The sequence below is a fragment of the Pholcus phalangioides genome, unplaced genomic scaffold (assembly GCF_987345545.1).
Source record: "Pholcus phalangioides strain wild (caught in Gottingen) unplaced genomic scaffold, Ppha-v1.0 ptg000027l_1, whole genome shotgun sequence".
Lineage (NCBI taxonomy): Eukaryota > Metazoa > Arthropoda > Arachnida > Araneae > Pholcidae > Pholcus > Pholcus phalangioides.
This window is the reverse complement of record NW_028301617.1, coordinates 1,087,306-1,103,809: the sequence shown is the minus strand read 5'-3', so window position 1 is coordinate 1,103,809 and position 16,504 is coordinate 1,087,306. Positions and strand designations below refer to the sequence as shown.

General features: G+C 36.7%; 1 protein-coding gene across 1 annotated transcript; it reads left to right on the top strand.

Annotated features, from left to right (window-relative positions):
- Positions 1–3,929: 3,929 nt before the first annotated feature.
- On the top strand, positions 3,930–5,440 carry LOC149068020 (uncharacterized). The gene has a single exon (XM_089251688.1). It carries the CDS (start codon positions 4,254–4,256, stop codon positions 5,151–5,153), a length of 900 nt encoding a protein of 299 aa, XP_089107814.1. The 5' UTR covers positions 3,930–4,253; the 3' UTR covers positions 5,154–5,440.
- The last annotated feature ends 11,064 nt before the right edge of the window (positions 5,441–16,504 follow it).

The following is a 16,504-nucleotide window of genomic DNA, read 5'->3' as shown; positions in this document are numbered from 1 at the left end:
AAGACGGAAAACCTATGTCTATTTATATAAGAAGATCCACGAGTTTGAGCAGACGAAAGTTTTGAGGAAATGTTTGAATTCTTTGAGCTCTACGTTAATAATTGAGCGTAGTTTGATTCCCCAACTTCGTGAGGAAAAGGGAAAAAAAATTAAAGCGTGTGAAACACACTACTGAAAAATTCGGGGTAGGCTTTCGTGGACGCATCCGCTAATTTACATGTAAAAGAATGTATTGTAAGTCTCTTGATTATGTGCAAACATTATTCCTCCTTGTTTGAATCCATCTCTATTAGCCGAGAAATTGCGTAGCCTGGTCTCTGCTGAGTTTAAATTGCATTCGAGATAAAACGAAAAATTTTCAATTAAAAATTCTGGATTTCACTGGTGAAGAAGTTCCACAATTTCGATAGATTCCATTTGAAGTCATGCTTTGCTATTGTCATAGATTTCAATACTGCATTTATTAGTAAGAGACAGTGGATTGAAATCGATTCTTCGAGAAAAACCTTCAACATGGCAAATAGGGCCGTGATACACATGTTACTAACGTGATTATCGTATTATAGTTTATGAGTTAGGAATATAGTTTTAATACTTGATTTCAATGAAAAATAAAACTTCAAGTTGGCTTGATTGAAAATGCATAGAAAAAAACGGGACATTTTCAAACAAAAAGTCGGGATAGTAAAAATTACGTGAAAATACGGGAATGTTCCGAGAAATACAGGACACATAGTCATCCCACATATATCAGCATAATTGAAAAATAATTTCATTATAATAAGTGTGTAGAACTACATAACAACCATGGAAATATTATTAAAGGTATAAATCGCGTTTTTTTTTCAACTTTACACTAATTCATAGCATCATATCAGTAGGGTAACCACGTGTCCCTTATTTTTCGGGACATTCTCGTACTTTCACGTAAATTTGGCCGTTCCGACTTTCTTTATACAATTTTCCTATTTATTTCAACAATGCTAATTTGAATTTAAAAAAAACTAAAATTTTGAATGAAGGCAATTTTCATAATTTATAAAATATTGATAATTATGGCTGTAATTATTAAATTCTCATCTCGTGTATTTGCCATCTTCAACATTTTTTTCGGTTAATTAGAGTTCAATTTGCTGCAATTTCTAGTATCCCGTCATTTTCTGCACACGAGGGCTAATTAGACTAGGACCTACAATTAATTTATTGCCGATTCCGAACGACAGACTTTTTTTTTTCATACTCACAGAATGGTTGATGCGCTAACCAATCGATGTGGGACTCTGCGGTAGCAATATTTTTCGGTGGTCGTGCCACCGTTTCTGTAGTACCCCGTGTCAGGAAAGTCTCTGACAAGGATGAAACGGGTATCGAACTCGCGACACCCCTAAACATTAGTTACAAACTGGTACTATTCCTGAAAACGGGACGTTTGGACAACTTTAATGGATCTGTAACAAAGAACTTCTATTTTGCACTGGACGATACGAGCTTTTAAAATGCGGCCAATTCAGTCAGGTATCTGATATATGACTCATTTACTCCGAAAATTAAATTCACTTGGCATCCTGTGAACGTGTTCGGCAGCTTCCATGAATGATGTATTTTACAACTGGTGATGCCATGCATGAAATTGAAATGTAGGAATGAGTGTGGGGAGTTTTCCTTTTTCAAATTAGAACTTTGTTTTATTTTTTCCTTGAAATTAAAAAAAACAAAAATCAATAACGCGACGCTCACATAGGTAAAAATTGAATAATTTCAGTTGAATTGGCATCTTACTATCATTGGTTTGATATACTGTCATATTTATGTGTAAGTTTTCACAAAACTGTAACGATTGTTAATTGTAATGACTGAGTTTTTTCTATATTATTTTATCGAAGGAAAAATGACCTGTAGAGAAAGACTAGTGATCGTCTCGCCGAAAACGTCAAACATGATCACATTTCAAATATAACGGATAATAAATTTTCGACGTACTTCTCATTTTCATGAAGTTTTTATACTACTGCAACTGTCTTTGGAGTCTAGTGCGAGAGCAACTCGTCAAACGATGCGATGGGCTAAGTTTTAAATATTGCGTTCTATACGGGAACTTTTTGGGGTGCGGAAAGTTCTGAAAAGAATATCTGAAGAAGTTAGCGGCAACCCTTTCTGATCTCTAAGTACCCTAACGTGCCACACCGTTGGAAATTACCGTCTTAATTGATATTACAGCCAGACTTCGGGATAACTCCCCCCCCCCCCCCCCTCGGGACCGAATAAAAATTACTTCATCAGCGGAGTGACTTATAACGAATAAATTTTTTTTACAAATTGTGCTAGCAGGACCAAAAAAAAAACTTACGTTATACTGTATAATACTACTTTCAAAACGTCTCGTATCGCCCTAAAGTACAGCGGCTGTCTTTTAGCACCTGTGCGTATATTTATTTTCAACTGGATAACCAAGTTTTCCTCTTGATGAACTACGTTCTTACGATTTGAACGATATAAAAATTACAGAGATAGAATAGCAATTCTATTATCATGCCACAACATGAGGGATGCCCCCCCCCCCCTGTTGTGGAAGCGAACAATAGAAAAGGATTTGGTCGTAGAGCACACACAGGGCACGTAACCTTCTTCTAATAAAATGTATGCATTTGTTTCCTCCCTTATGCAAGAATCCACTAAAAGTGGAAACTTGAGGATATTTTTGTGAAAAGAGAGAAAAAAAAAATATTCTTGCTAGATTATTTTTACAAACCCGTTTTAGCTATTCGATAACAGATGATGATACATGTACATGATGATGTACATGGGGTTACGTGCCCTGTGCGGTCAAGGAAAAAGTACTACAAAAACTCTCAAGTTTAGTCTCACTTTTAGTGTATTCTTGCATAAGGGAGGAACATACATTTTATTGAAAGAAGGAGCGAGAGCAAAAATATTAAAGAGGTTAAGAAGAAGTAACAGTTTCTCTGATAACATATACAGTGGAATCTCCTGATAACGGACACCAACGAGACCGAAAACTCTCTCTCTTAAGAACTAGTTAAACCAACTTTGAGCATTATTCATGGAATTTGAAATTCTGAACCCATTCGTCCTATAAAGGAGAGTCTTTTATGGGAGGTCTCGCTATATATTCTTGTATGCATTACCAAGATGATGATTTTCTTTTCTCATCCACTAGGTTCTTAAAGAGCTTCAACAAGGCTATTTTCTCGAGAGACATTTGAATGAAGAGATCAATACTTCGAACGGAATTATATATTCAATTTGTGGTTCGTAAAATACCAACATCGCTGAGAAATTCAGACTAGCAACGGACTTCATTTTCCTATCTTCAGAACCACCTTTGCTCAGGGTAATTTTCTAGCCCACCAATATGGAGTACAACCCGGGCAAGGAATATGAAAGTGATTCCAGTGACATGTCCTTCATGACGAGATGGTTTTCATCAGAAGAGGATAATCCTACTATCTACAGAATCAAATCCGAGTGAAACAAGTGTCCATCCAATCAGTCCTAGCATCCACACTGATGAAAAACCACGCAAAAGTGACATGCGGTGACTGTCTCACAGCTGTCTGATTCAAACACACGCATTCGCAAATCTCTCGTTGTGAGAAAACCATGATTGTGATTTTCGCTGTAAAAAGTTCTCGTGAAATCGAAAGCTGCGACTACATAAAAAGGGTCACACTAGGTTAAAGTCACATGAATGTAATCTTTGTCATAAGATTTTTTCAAAGCTCCGGAACCTAGAGATCCACTCACGAACTCATACTGGAGAAACGTCATATAATTGTGATGTTTGTGGTAAGAGGTTTACTAATATTGGGAATTTAAACAGTCACAAGAGAGTCCACACAGGTGAAAAGTCATATGAGTGTGATGTTTGTGGTGGAAAGTTTGCACAGAAAAGGTGTTTAGAGACGCACAAGAAACTACATTCTGGGGAAAAACCATACGAGTGCGATGTTTGTGGTAAGAAGTGTGCGCGGCTTTCGAGTTTGATTTCACACAAATATTTCCACACAGGTGCAAAGCCCTTCGACTGTAATCTTTGTGGTAAGCGGTATGCACATACTTCGGGATTAATTTATCACAGAAAAGCCCACACAGGTGAAAAGCCATACGTGTGTGATGTTTCTGGTAAGAGCTTTGCACATAAGTCGTGTTTTAATTCACAATAAAGTCCATACAGGAAAAAAATCTCACGAGTATGGCGTTTGTGGTGGTTGTTTACGCATAATCAGAGTTTGATGACGCACTCGAGAATTCACACCAGTGAAAAACCGTACGAGTGTGAAGCTTGTGGTAAAAGGTTCACACGGAATCAGGATTTGAAGACGCACTCAGGAATACACACGGGTGAAAAACCGTATGAGTGTGAAACTTGTGGTAAAAGGTTTACACAGAGTCAGCACTTGAAGAGCCACTCAAGAATTCACACGGGTGAAAAACCGTACGAGTGTGATGTTTGTGAGAAAAGATTTACACATAATCAGAATTTGATGGTGCACTCAAGAATTCACACGGGTGAAAAACCGTATGAGTGTGAAGCTTGTGGTAAAACGTTTACACAGAGTTCGCATTTAAGGATGCACTTAAAAATCCACATGGGTGAAAAACCGTTTGAGTGTGAATCCTGTGGTAAAAGGTTCACAAGGAATCAGGATTTGAAGTCGCACTCAAAAGTTCACACGGGTGAAAAACCGTACGAGTGTGAGGCTTGTGGTAAAAGGTTTGCGCAGATTCATAATTTGAAGTCGCACTCAAAAATCCACATGGGTGAAAAACCGTTTGAGTGTGAATCTTGTGGTAAAAGGTTTACACTGAATCCGGATTTGAAGAGGCACTCAAGAGTTCACACGGGTGAAAAACCGTACGAGTGTGAAATTTGTGGTAAAAGATTTACACAGATTTCGAGTTTGAAGACACACTCAAAAATTCACACGGGGGAAAAACCGTACGGGTGCGAAGTTTGTGGTAAAAGGTATACTCTGAGTCAAGATTTGAAGAGCCATTTAAGAATTCACACGGGTGAAAAACCGTATGAGTGTGAAACTTGTGGTAAGAGGTTCAAAGATACCGTGGGTTTAAAATATCATCGTACTAAAGTCCACACATGTGAAAAGACTCACGAGCGCGACGCAAAATAGCTGGTTTAGCAGAGAAGAAAACTTTACCCTCGCACCCCCAAGTTAATTATGATCTAATCATGATCACTCATGAGTTTATCTGATCTATAACTTTTCTCGTTCATCTTATTTTTTTTGTGCATCGCTAATTAATAAATACTTCGACGGATATAGCAGCTTTGAACGAATTTACATTCAGAGATGAATTCAAAACCAGAAATTTGGATTTAAAATTTGAAGAATGAGTGCAAAATACTTTTCGTATTAGTTGTTTTGTGTTTGCAATAAACTCGGATGATTGTTCTAAATGAGATTTCAATCGCAAATATATCCGATTATTTTTTTATACTTCTGATTAATGACAAAAGTTTACATTTTTATTTTAGTGGTTTTTTGTATGCAAAATATATAAATCTAATTTGTTGAAAATGACCAACTCCACTCACTATTTTGAGAATTTATGGGAGTTTTTAATGTTTGGATGTGAATGTAGAAATATTTTAAACTCGAATTTCGAAGAAATCGGTTATGCTGCAGCTAAAAGAGAGAGAGAATATTACAATATTAGTATAATTGATATTTTACTATTAACGTGATACCATCTCGAATCCAGCATTTGTAATTGAAACCTCTCTACAACAATACTCGATATAACGATTAAATCCCTTTACAACGATATTTTTCAAATCTTTAAATTTCTTATAGCATAAGGTTAAACTCCTTTACGTAGAACATATCCTTTACTACGATAAACCCCTGAATAAAGACATTTTTTGAGAATTTTTTTTAAATCTCTCAAAAAAATTATTTTTAATAATTTTAAATTCTTTATCCGTTTTTTTCCTTCCCGTAGAGGGTGTTTAACAACATTGTGATTACCAAAAGCCGTTGAAGATGTTGGCGAGTAACACTCAAGTGTGCAATTCAATAGACCTCTTTGAAGGGGCAATGCATCTAATTGGATTTTATCAATCAACTAATAAATTGCAATTTTTCCCCTGCAAATTGAAAGTACATTTTTCTAGTGGTGCTTACACACCGCCAATTAAACAAATGTTCAAAACAGCATAATTTTTGTCGACTTGATGGTAATGTTGCCTTCGATGTAACTATAAACCCCCACAACGATATTGTTTCTTGGTCCACAGAGTATCGTGGCTTTAGCGTATTTGAATATTTTATAGCTGTTTACTTGTATAAACATTGTCTTCAATTGAAGCAGATGCATGTTATGTTGTCGAAGGAAAAATGGCCTGTAGCGAAAATGTTTGAAAAACACTGAACTAGTCATCGTCTCACCGAAATCGTCAAATACGATCATATTTTAAATATAACGGATAATAAATTTTCGACCTGCTTTTTTACACTCATTTTCATCAAGAGTTTTTATACTACCGCAACTGTCTTTGGAATCTAGTGCAGAGAGTAGCTTGTCAAACGATGCGATGGGCTAAGTTTTAAATATTGTGTTCTATACGGGAACTTTTTGGGCTGTGAAAGGAATATCTGACGAAGTTAGCGGCAACCCTTTCAGATCTCAAAGTAGCCTACCCTAACATGCCACGCGACACACCGTTGGAAACTACCGTCTTAATTGATATTACAGCCAGACTTCGGTATAACGTCCCCGCTCGGGACCGAATAAAAATGACTTCATCAGCGAGGTAATTTACTAACAAATAATTTTTTTTTTTTTTTACAAATTGTACTAGCAGGACCGAAAGAAACTGACGCTATAGGTGGGATGACGTTAACCGTGGTTAACGTTATACCGAAGGGCTTCCTTTTTGAAAACCCTGTTCGTGTTGGATCCGTATCAATTGGATATCCAATTTTTTTTTCCTCTCGATGAACTAAATTAGTTCATACGATTTGAACGGTATTAAAAAAAATGCTTTAAACAAACAAACAAAAAAAATATTTTTAATAGTTGCATAATATCTATAGTAGATGGATTACAGAAATAGAATAGCAATTCTACAACTTCTGACAAAGTTCGGTGAATAGTCCTGTAACATTAACGTAGATGAAATGTTAACGAAAGTCACCTCCCATTACTATGCACCGCCGAGATCTATACATGTCCTGGAAACTTTGCAAGAAGTCTTCTTTTGGGATGGAGTTCAAAAGCCTCGACACGTTTCGTTGGATGTCAGGAATATCGTCAAATCTCTCTCCTTTCAAAGCGAGTTTCAGTCGTGGGAAGACGTCTGGGGCATTGAGATCTGGCGAGTATGGTGGATGTTCAATTTGCACCACCCCCTTTTTTTGCCAGGAACTGTTTGACGATATTGGCTGTGTGAGGGCGAGCATTGTCGTGAACAAGAAACCACGAACCTTGTTGTGCGTACTGAGGTCATACCCTGCGTAGACGTTTCATGAATCGGGTCAAAATTTCAATGTACCTTGCTGCATTCATCGTAGTTCCCTCAGATAGAAATTCCTTGTGGATAATGCTTTGACTATCAAAAAAGATGATTAGCATCGTTTTGATGCGTGATTTTTCTGCTCTGACCTTTTTCCGACAAGGTGATGTAGGAGAACGCCATTCCATGCTTTGCCGTTTCGTTTCAGGGTCGTACCTGAGACACCAGAACCCATCCTCAGTGATCTTGTGTTCATTTTCCTGTTCTCAGTTCAGAATCAACGCACTAAACAAGCACTTTGTAAAACAAGTCTTTCACGGAACACACAACGCTCAACGGTGGCGGCAGATGGTCAACACCTGCCGCTACGCACGTGCAGCGTTCTGACTTCATTCACCGAACTTAATTGTCAGAGGTTGTATTGTAATGCCAGGACATGAGGGACGTGAACAGTAGAAAAAAATTTGGTCGCACAGGCCACGTAACCATTGAAAGCCCGAAACGATTACACCTTCCCCCTCCTTATTGACGCTTAAAGTCCCTTACACACGGAGCAGACCCGCATCTTTCGACCTCATTTTGTTTTCACCCAGTGAACGCTGCACGTGGATAGCGCGTTGTTTTTATATAGTATTTAATTTCTTTACAGCTTTATTTTACTATTTAGGAATAAAATTGCGAAGTATGGACAAAAGGGAGGTTCTACCTGTACGAAAAATATAAATTGCTGGCAGCCATGCTAACGTTCTCTTTACTGTAACGATTTTTTTCTCAAAACTAAGTTTTTTGTTAGATAAGGAACATTTTTTCAAACATCACTCATTCAAATGCTTTGAAACTCTCTCAACACTATGTTGTTACACACCTCGTCCATATTCTTTTGCGGAACCTCTAACGAATTGGTACATGTTGGAACGTACATGTAGTTAAACCTGACGATGTTTGTGTAATGCTGCCATCTGCTTTTCTAATTATGAGTGAAGTGTAATGATTGACTAATTTATCGTTGTAGGCCTGTGGCGAAACTTTTTATGGGGTAACTATGTGGCATTCACTGATTTTGGGACGCAAGCGCTTCTTGGGAGCGTATGGATGAACAATCGATTTCTAAACTTTTCATGCCGATTCAGGAGCTGAAGGCGACTCACCGACAACATTAATTGCATCATCTGCTGCTGTTGTGTAGAGAATTTTAGGTGATATTGTGTGCGATTTATATGAAATTTTTCAAGTGCGTGTAAACCTCTCCTGGAGCAGACAGTGTGTTTCGTGGAAACTAGGTAATTTAATATTTCTATGTAGAAGTTTTACGATAAGAAATACCTATTTGAATTGTAAAAAATACTGTATTTTGGCAGATATATCGCACATAAACAAAAAAAAAATGGCGATTCAGTTGGCGACCTTGTGCCACCTTTTTCCACTAGTTTGTTATTGCCACAGCAATGGTTCGCAAGTATGTGTGGAAGCTGTGTAGTCGATCCTACCGCAATTACTCAAATGAAACACATGAGGTGGCTCTTAGTGTGATAAGAAATAAATAGAAGCTCGCCTTTTGTAGTGGATTCGAAGAAATGAATGTTATATTTATAGTATTTTTCGAGTTGAAGTCGTCTTAATCTTTCAGGGAATTAAAATTTTCCAAAAAAAAAAGGTGAAAATAAAAATGTCAATGAATTTTTTTTTAATTCAAAAATTACCTAATTTTGGGCAAAAATAATTTTTCCAAAGTGTTCCAAGTAAACAGCCAGAATTCAATAATAATAAAAAAAAAAATGGGTGTGACTGGCGAGAAGTGATGGCGCAGTCGCCAACCCCGGGGGAGACTGCCACGCGAAAAAAAAATTCGCTCTTATTTTATTAAGCCACAAATCGAAAGCCGAGATGTGAGGCTACCTTTAGTAAAATCCCCAGCAGTCTAGGCAAAGCATAAAGGAAGATATATCAAGGGGGAACCACCACTAACACGAGCTTTTAGGATTTTAATTGGTTATTTCTGTATTGAATTTTAACATGCAATTTTTTTTTTCAAAATTAAGCCACTTTTCTGCCATAAAATTGTTTTAAATAATTTTAATAAAAATCCTCATGTTAAGGTATGTGACACGTAGGTAGTTAAAGTTGCTATAACTCCATCTCGGAAGGAAACGGATGGGTACATCCTATTGATGAACAGGGACCTTCATATGGTGTTTTTAATGGTATCTAGGGCAAAAATAATTAAAAAAAATTCATCTTTAAAAAGTATCCAATGACCCGAATCGTGTGTGTATAGCTTCATGTAACCTAATGTAAAAGCCTGTGTGTGGATGCGGAGCCCTGACCCAAGTTTTGCCACATGCTGACGCCATCCGGACACTTCCAAGTTGTGGGAGCATTCCGCATCGTCCGAGTCTTCATATTTGTACCAATAGTTAAAACTCGCTCCGTGTGAAAGGGCCAAGGCATTGCCACCGTGACTCAAAGCCGTAGCGCTCTCTCGTGACGTCACTGTTAGGGGGCGATTGAACTGACTGTGCGCAGTGAAAACAACATTTTTTCCCCCCTATTTTTTATTTTAAAGATCTTTGACCGTTCTGAAATTTCGGCTGGTACGAATTCGCTAATTTTCGAACCACCACTTTTAATCATGTTTTTCCAATATTCGCTTGATCTTCACGCGAAATAACAGCAGGAAATCTACAGCAAATCATAAATTAGCCCAAAAGCAATTTCTTAACCCAAGGTATGAAAAAAAAAAAAATTCACTTGAAATATAGTGTATATTTGAGCTGGATTATTTTGAAGCAATTAAATAAACGAAAGATTTTTTTTCTAAAATAATTTAATTGAAGGAATTTGCGAAACGATAAGTGATTCAAAAGAATGATTAATAGAACTAATGATTTGAATGGATGTTTCCCCCCCCCCCCAAAAAAAAAAACAAGTGATTTGAATGATTTTTTCAGAAAAAAGATTTATATGAAGGAACTGAAAAAACAAAACCAGCAAATCAAACGAATGTACACTTCCAAAAAAATGTATTTAATATTATTTAGTATTAATTAATGTATATAAAAAAAGGTTTAAATGAAGGAATTCAGAAAAAAAAAATCAAGTGATTTAAATTGACTTACCATGTTTTTTTTTCAAAAATATTTTCATTTTCCATCATTTCTATGATGGAACGTCTTATTAAGTGATACGAGTTACTTAACCTGGCCTGGCCTATATTTTGCCATATAAGGATTTTTATAAGTGATATATCTTTATTATCTTAAACTTGTATGCAGTGCATTTTTTCAGTTAATCTCAATTTTCTCGTCCACATTACTGTTAATTGATCAAAAATATTTCTCAAATGAAGAAATTAATAGCATCATTAAAACTCGAGCATTATAATTCATTTTTTCCTCTATTCTTAAAAACTACAAGGAAAAAGTGAATGGACAAAATTTTTTGCAGAAAAATCTTTTATTCATACAGGTTATTTGATTGAGACTATCAAACACTAAATTTACCTGAAACTATCAGGAAATAAAAAAATAATTTGATAGGCTTAATTTTCTCATTTGAAAAATCTGAATATTTTCAAAATGTTTATGGATGCTCAGAGCAAATACAAATACGTCACAACAGGCAAAATGCCCAATGAGGTGGCTGATAAAAAGATGCCCATAAAAATATGGATGTCATATATTTAAAAAAAAACAGCAACCCAATTAAAAATGCAATTAACACAAATTATAAACAATATATTATACAATGCCCATAAAGAATACTTATGGTTGTCTTATTCTAAGAATGGATAGCTTCTCGATTTACAAAGCTCAAATACATATATAGGTTACATGAAAAGAAAAACAAATACAAAATCATACAAAATATACTATACAAATATGGGAAACAAAGAATCCAGCTAACACAAGGAAAATTAACTTTTCTAAAGCGTGATCAATTTTCTTTTTCGTGACTTCAAAAATTGCAAGGCGACAAAACAAGTGGTAATTTAGAATCACGGTGGCAATGGCCAAGGGCGTGGCGAGGGGGGATTTGGTGGTCTGGTCGTCGTCTTCTCCCTTTCCTTTCCCCCCCCCCCCCGAAATGTGAGAAAATGACCGGAAAAAGATGGCCAAATCCATTGTTCTGTCACTTTGGTTTCTTTCCTTTCCCCCCCCCCCCCCCGAACGAAATTTCTGGCTACGCCCCTGGAAAGGGCCCTAAGGTAGCTTAGTTCGTTCTTTCTGATACCATGCCAACAATATTTCCAGCTGTCTGGACCGTCCAAATAAAACTTTTTTTTTTCATCACTCCAAATGACATTTCGCCCAACGAAGTATTTCCTATTTATGCACTAAGTTCCGGACGAGTACGCATTTTGCGATGGCAAATGTATTTACAACGCTAAAGAACTGTAGAGAAAGATATTTTCCTTAAACTTATGTAATCGCACTTTCCTGGCGTTCCGTCAACTCAGGAGGACGACCTTACTGGCGCCCCCACAATGGGTGGGTTGACAAGTCTCCAGCCCTGGAGGCCGGGACGATTTTCGCCTGAAATGACAGCTTATTCCAATGCAATTCATCAATTTTGTTCTCGAGATTTTTATTTCTCCCCTTTCAGTCAAGCAGCGAAAACACTGCGCAAGCGCGGCGAGATTTGCATGGCGGCGCGATAAACCTAGGTGGCTCAATTAATTTGGGACTAAGAGAGAAATTTCCGATAAGCTGTTTATCCTTTGCAATTTCAACAATTTTTCCCAAAAAGATTTAGTAAAAGCTAGGTACGGATTTTAGATAGGTCTTATGAAAATAAACTTCTATTTAGCAAAAAAGGAAAAATACAGGCGATTGTATTACTTTGGGGTATAATAGCACACCACCATATTATGGTTAACTATGAGAACCCTAACGATCAAAGGAATCCGAATATCGACATATAAGGGCCAGAGAAAGCCCGAATTTCCGGGCAATGAACCGGGTCAACTGGGCTGGCCGTCTTCGGTAGCGACACGTGTATAATGAGTATTTACTTCGTGAACCTGCTTCCCTCATTGCAGTGTCGCTTTCATGTATGGCAGAACTAATCAACCTCGTAATTGGTTCCAGGTAAACCTATTTTCTCGTTTCATAGAATATAATGAATTTGAATCCAATTCTATAGCTGCCAACCTTTGAAAATTAGGGAACCCGTATTTTATACTAAAACCTCTCCCTAATAGGGATTTTCTAACTTCAAGAGGAAGTTTTGACCACATGCACGTCACTATAAACATTATCCAGGACTATTGGCTGCTAAGCTATTTCCCTGCGGTAATACAATTTTTCTAGTTACCATCAGCGGGTTTGTAAAACTTCCTTAAAAAATGAATTTCCCACCATTTACGACGTATGGCGTCATTTCGCGAAAGGGGTAAGAGAGGAAAAAGCATAGACAAAAAAAATTCCTTAGGGATTATTTTTTTTTTTTTTTTACGATATTCATAAAAATTCGGGCGTTTTAAGAACTTTTCGGGAGGTCGAGAGATGAAACTAAAATTCGGGAGAGTTGGCAGGTATGCAATTCCCGTAATTCTGCGACCTTAGCGAATAGTCTAAAATGAATGTTTTTTTTTTTGTCAATGTATGCGTGGGCCATCCAGCTTCCACAGATGTAAGAATTGGGGGGGACCACGTTAAAATAAGATCTAGTTAAAATTTTTGAAAAATAGCCTTGCCACGAAGGAGGCCCAAGATAAATAATTTCGCCCGTTTCCCAGGTCCCATCGCACACAGGACGGACCTACCTTTATAAAGGACAAAAGAAATTTTTTTTTTTTTTTCTCTTCACTTCAAAATTAAATAGCATATAAATTTTTATGTATATTTCTATATATATATTTTTTTTTTTTCTTAATTTTCTTTCAGCTTGGGAGAGAAGGGTGGTGATACCTTGCGTATGCCTTTGACTCTGGCCCATAATATTTTTCTATTTCTCATTTCATATAGCGGAGATAATTTATAAATTTTTCATGGGTCTGGGCAAAAATCCCTAGAGTCGAATTTAAAATTTTAACTCCGCCGTATCTCGCGCTTTCTGTCGGGATTTGTATTTCTCGTGTCGATATGCGCTCGGACGCCGATAAAAAAAAAATAAATTGCGATCAAATAAATTTTAATTCCGCCATATAAGCCACACTTCATAATTTTCGAATACGTCAATAATTACTTATGCCGATGGGGGAAATGATACAAAAATTAATTATATATAACTATTGTTACTTGTATCTCTGTATTCCCTATACAAATCTACAATTTCAGATCGATCGTCGAGAAATTTTGCATATATACCAAATGGGACCCGACTTGAAAGATAAGCTACTTTAAAAGTTCGTCAGAGCAGTGTAAATACCCGAAATGGGCAAAAAACGCAGTTTCTGGGTCTCAACAATCACTTTCGTAACGTTTATTTTGATTACCGTGGTTTGTCACTTTTTCAATCCTCCCAAAAATGATACTTTGAATAGACGTCAGAATCATCACCAGCATTACTTTGAGGGCGAGGCAAAGGATTATCCCATAGAAGGGGAAAAGTGCCGATTCTACTGTAGACATTTGGAAATTTAGTGAGGTTTTCTGCCGCATCAATAATTTTAAAAATTGTATTGAATTATCGATTTTTGAAATATTGAGTTCACTTAGACATACGAAGCCCAGAAAATTAAATATGAAATAATTAGCCGGACCTACTTTTGAGTTGAGTATCCATGCAATGACATTTTGATTTCAACTTATAAATATCTTCTCAAGCATAAAAATTAATATCTCCGTATTGTCTTTTAATATTCAACTGCATAAATTCGTGTAGTTAAGGATGTTTAATTATGGGCTGGTAAAGCACATCGAAGAAATTCCACAACGCCACATTAATAAACTTCGACAAGGTTTGTACGCCTCTCAAAGAAAAAGCCTCATTGAAGAAAGCCCGGGTATTATAGCTAGTATGTAATAAAGCGTAGTACGCCATGCACAAAAAGGTAATAAATACGCGATGCTCAAAAATCTCCACAATACCTCCCAAAACGAGATACCCCAACACGCGCGATACAAGTTACAATACGTAAAAAGCGCAATACATGATGCACAAATTAATCCACAATACCATCCAATACGAGACACCTTTTACGTACGACAACGCGATAAGAGTTAAAAAATACGTATTGTAAGATGTTTTGGTTTACGTAATAAAGCGCAATACGCGATTGCATAACAAATTCCACCCAACACGCGTTTTAATAAGTAATGAAGTACAACCACGCGATACGAGTTATGCTTCATAATAAAGCGCAATACGCGAGGCACAAAAATTCCGCAATACCGCCCAACACACGATACGAGTTACAATACATAATAAAGCAGTATACGCAATTCACAAAGAAAATTCCGCGATACGAGTTACAATAACAAAGCGCAATACGCGACGCACAAAAATTCCGCAATACCGCCCAACACACGATACGAGTTACAATAATGCATATTACAAGCACTATACGCAATGCACGAAGAATTCCACAATAAGGACCCGATACGAATTACAAAAAGTAAAAGCGCGATACACAAAATTCCACAATATCGCTCAACACGCGATGCACAAAAATTCCAAAATACCACCAAATAGTTACAATAAGTAATAAAGCGCAATACGCGATTCATAAAAACTCCCCAATACGAGTTACAATATGTAATGAACCAAAACATCCAACAGTACTTAATAAAGCACATTACACGATGCACAAAAAAAATTCCACAACACCACCATATACGAGTTACCATGAAATAAAGGGCAATATGCATTGCACTAAAAATGCCAAAATATCGCCCAACACGCGATACAAGTTACAATACATAACGAACCAAGACATCTATCAATAAGTAATAAAAACACCAACACGCGATGCACAAAATTTCATGATACTAACACAAAGGCCACAACAAGCAAAATGCCCCACAAAGTGGCCGAAAAAAAGATGCCTTTAAAAACTATGGATGTCAAATATAACAAAACTACAACCCAAAGTATGTAATAGTTTTTATAATTTGAGATTTCTCAAACTAAAAAAAAAAAGTTATAAAAATTAACGTTATGATAATACCGCACAGTGCAACACAATAAACAATTTAGTACATAATTTTCACATTCAACGTGAATGTTTTTCTACAGCAGATACCATGAGATTCCACTGTATAACAAAGAAAAAACGTTCAGGTATAATGTAATAAATGATATTTATTTCGGGCCCCAGTCAGCTCCTCCAAGGGAACGTAACCACAGCATTCAAACAGAAAGGCCCCTTTCACACGCCACGATTTTGGTCGTCCGAGAAAAGTGCCGGCAGCCATTTTGTCGTGGTAGGGGAGTAGTCAAGTGAAGAAAGAATAAGGTCCTTTCACAAAGCACGACAGACGACTTTTTGTCGTCCGATGGCGCTGAAGCTGTCGTCCCAACGACTGACAATGGACGACGCCGTGTCGGTGGTCGAGTACGTGACTCAGTATATGCATTCACACGCGACGACTTATTATCGTCTGTCGTCCGTACTAGTCTATTTTTTTTAGGTTAAATTGCTGGTTAAAAGATCATGATGAATGAATATATCGATCTGGAACTTATGATTTCACTAATAGAAGGTAGACCAGTGTTGTGGGATAAATCCCTGGAAATTTATAAGGACAGAAATGCGACAAAAAAGGCATGGAAAGAAGTTTGTGTGGAACTTAAAGAGGACTTTGATGCCATAGGAGATCAGCTTAAAAATGAATTTGGTGAGTAATTTCCAACTTTTTATTTATTATACTGAATATTTTTTTACAAAATAATAATAGTAATAATAATAATTCATCGGAATATGCTTCCGAGTCTTTTCAAACTGATATAATAAAAATAATGGCATCCATGAAATTAGTATTCGTAAATCACATAAAGTTTACCTATACCTCGCCTGTTTGTCTAATATCGGTAATTATGAGATATTTAACACCTGGTCAAAAT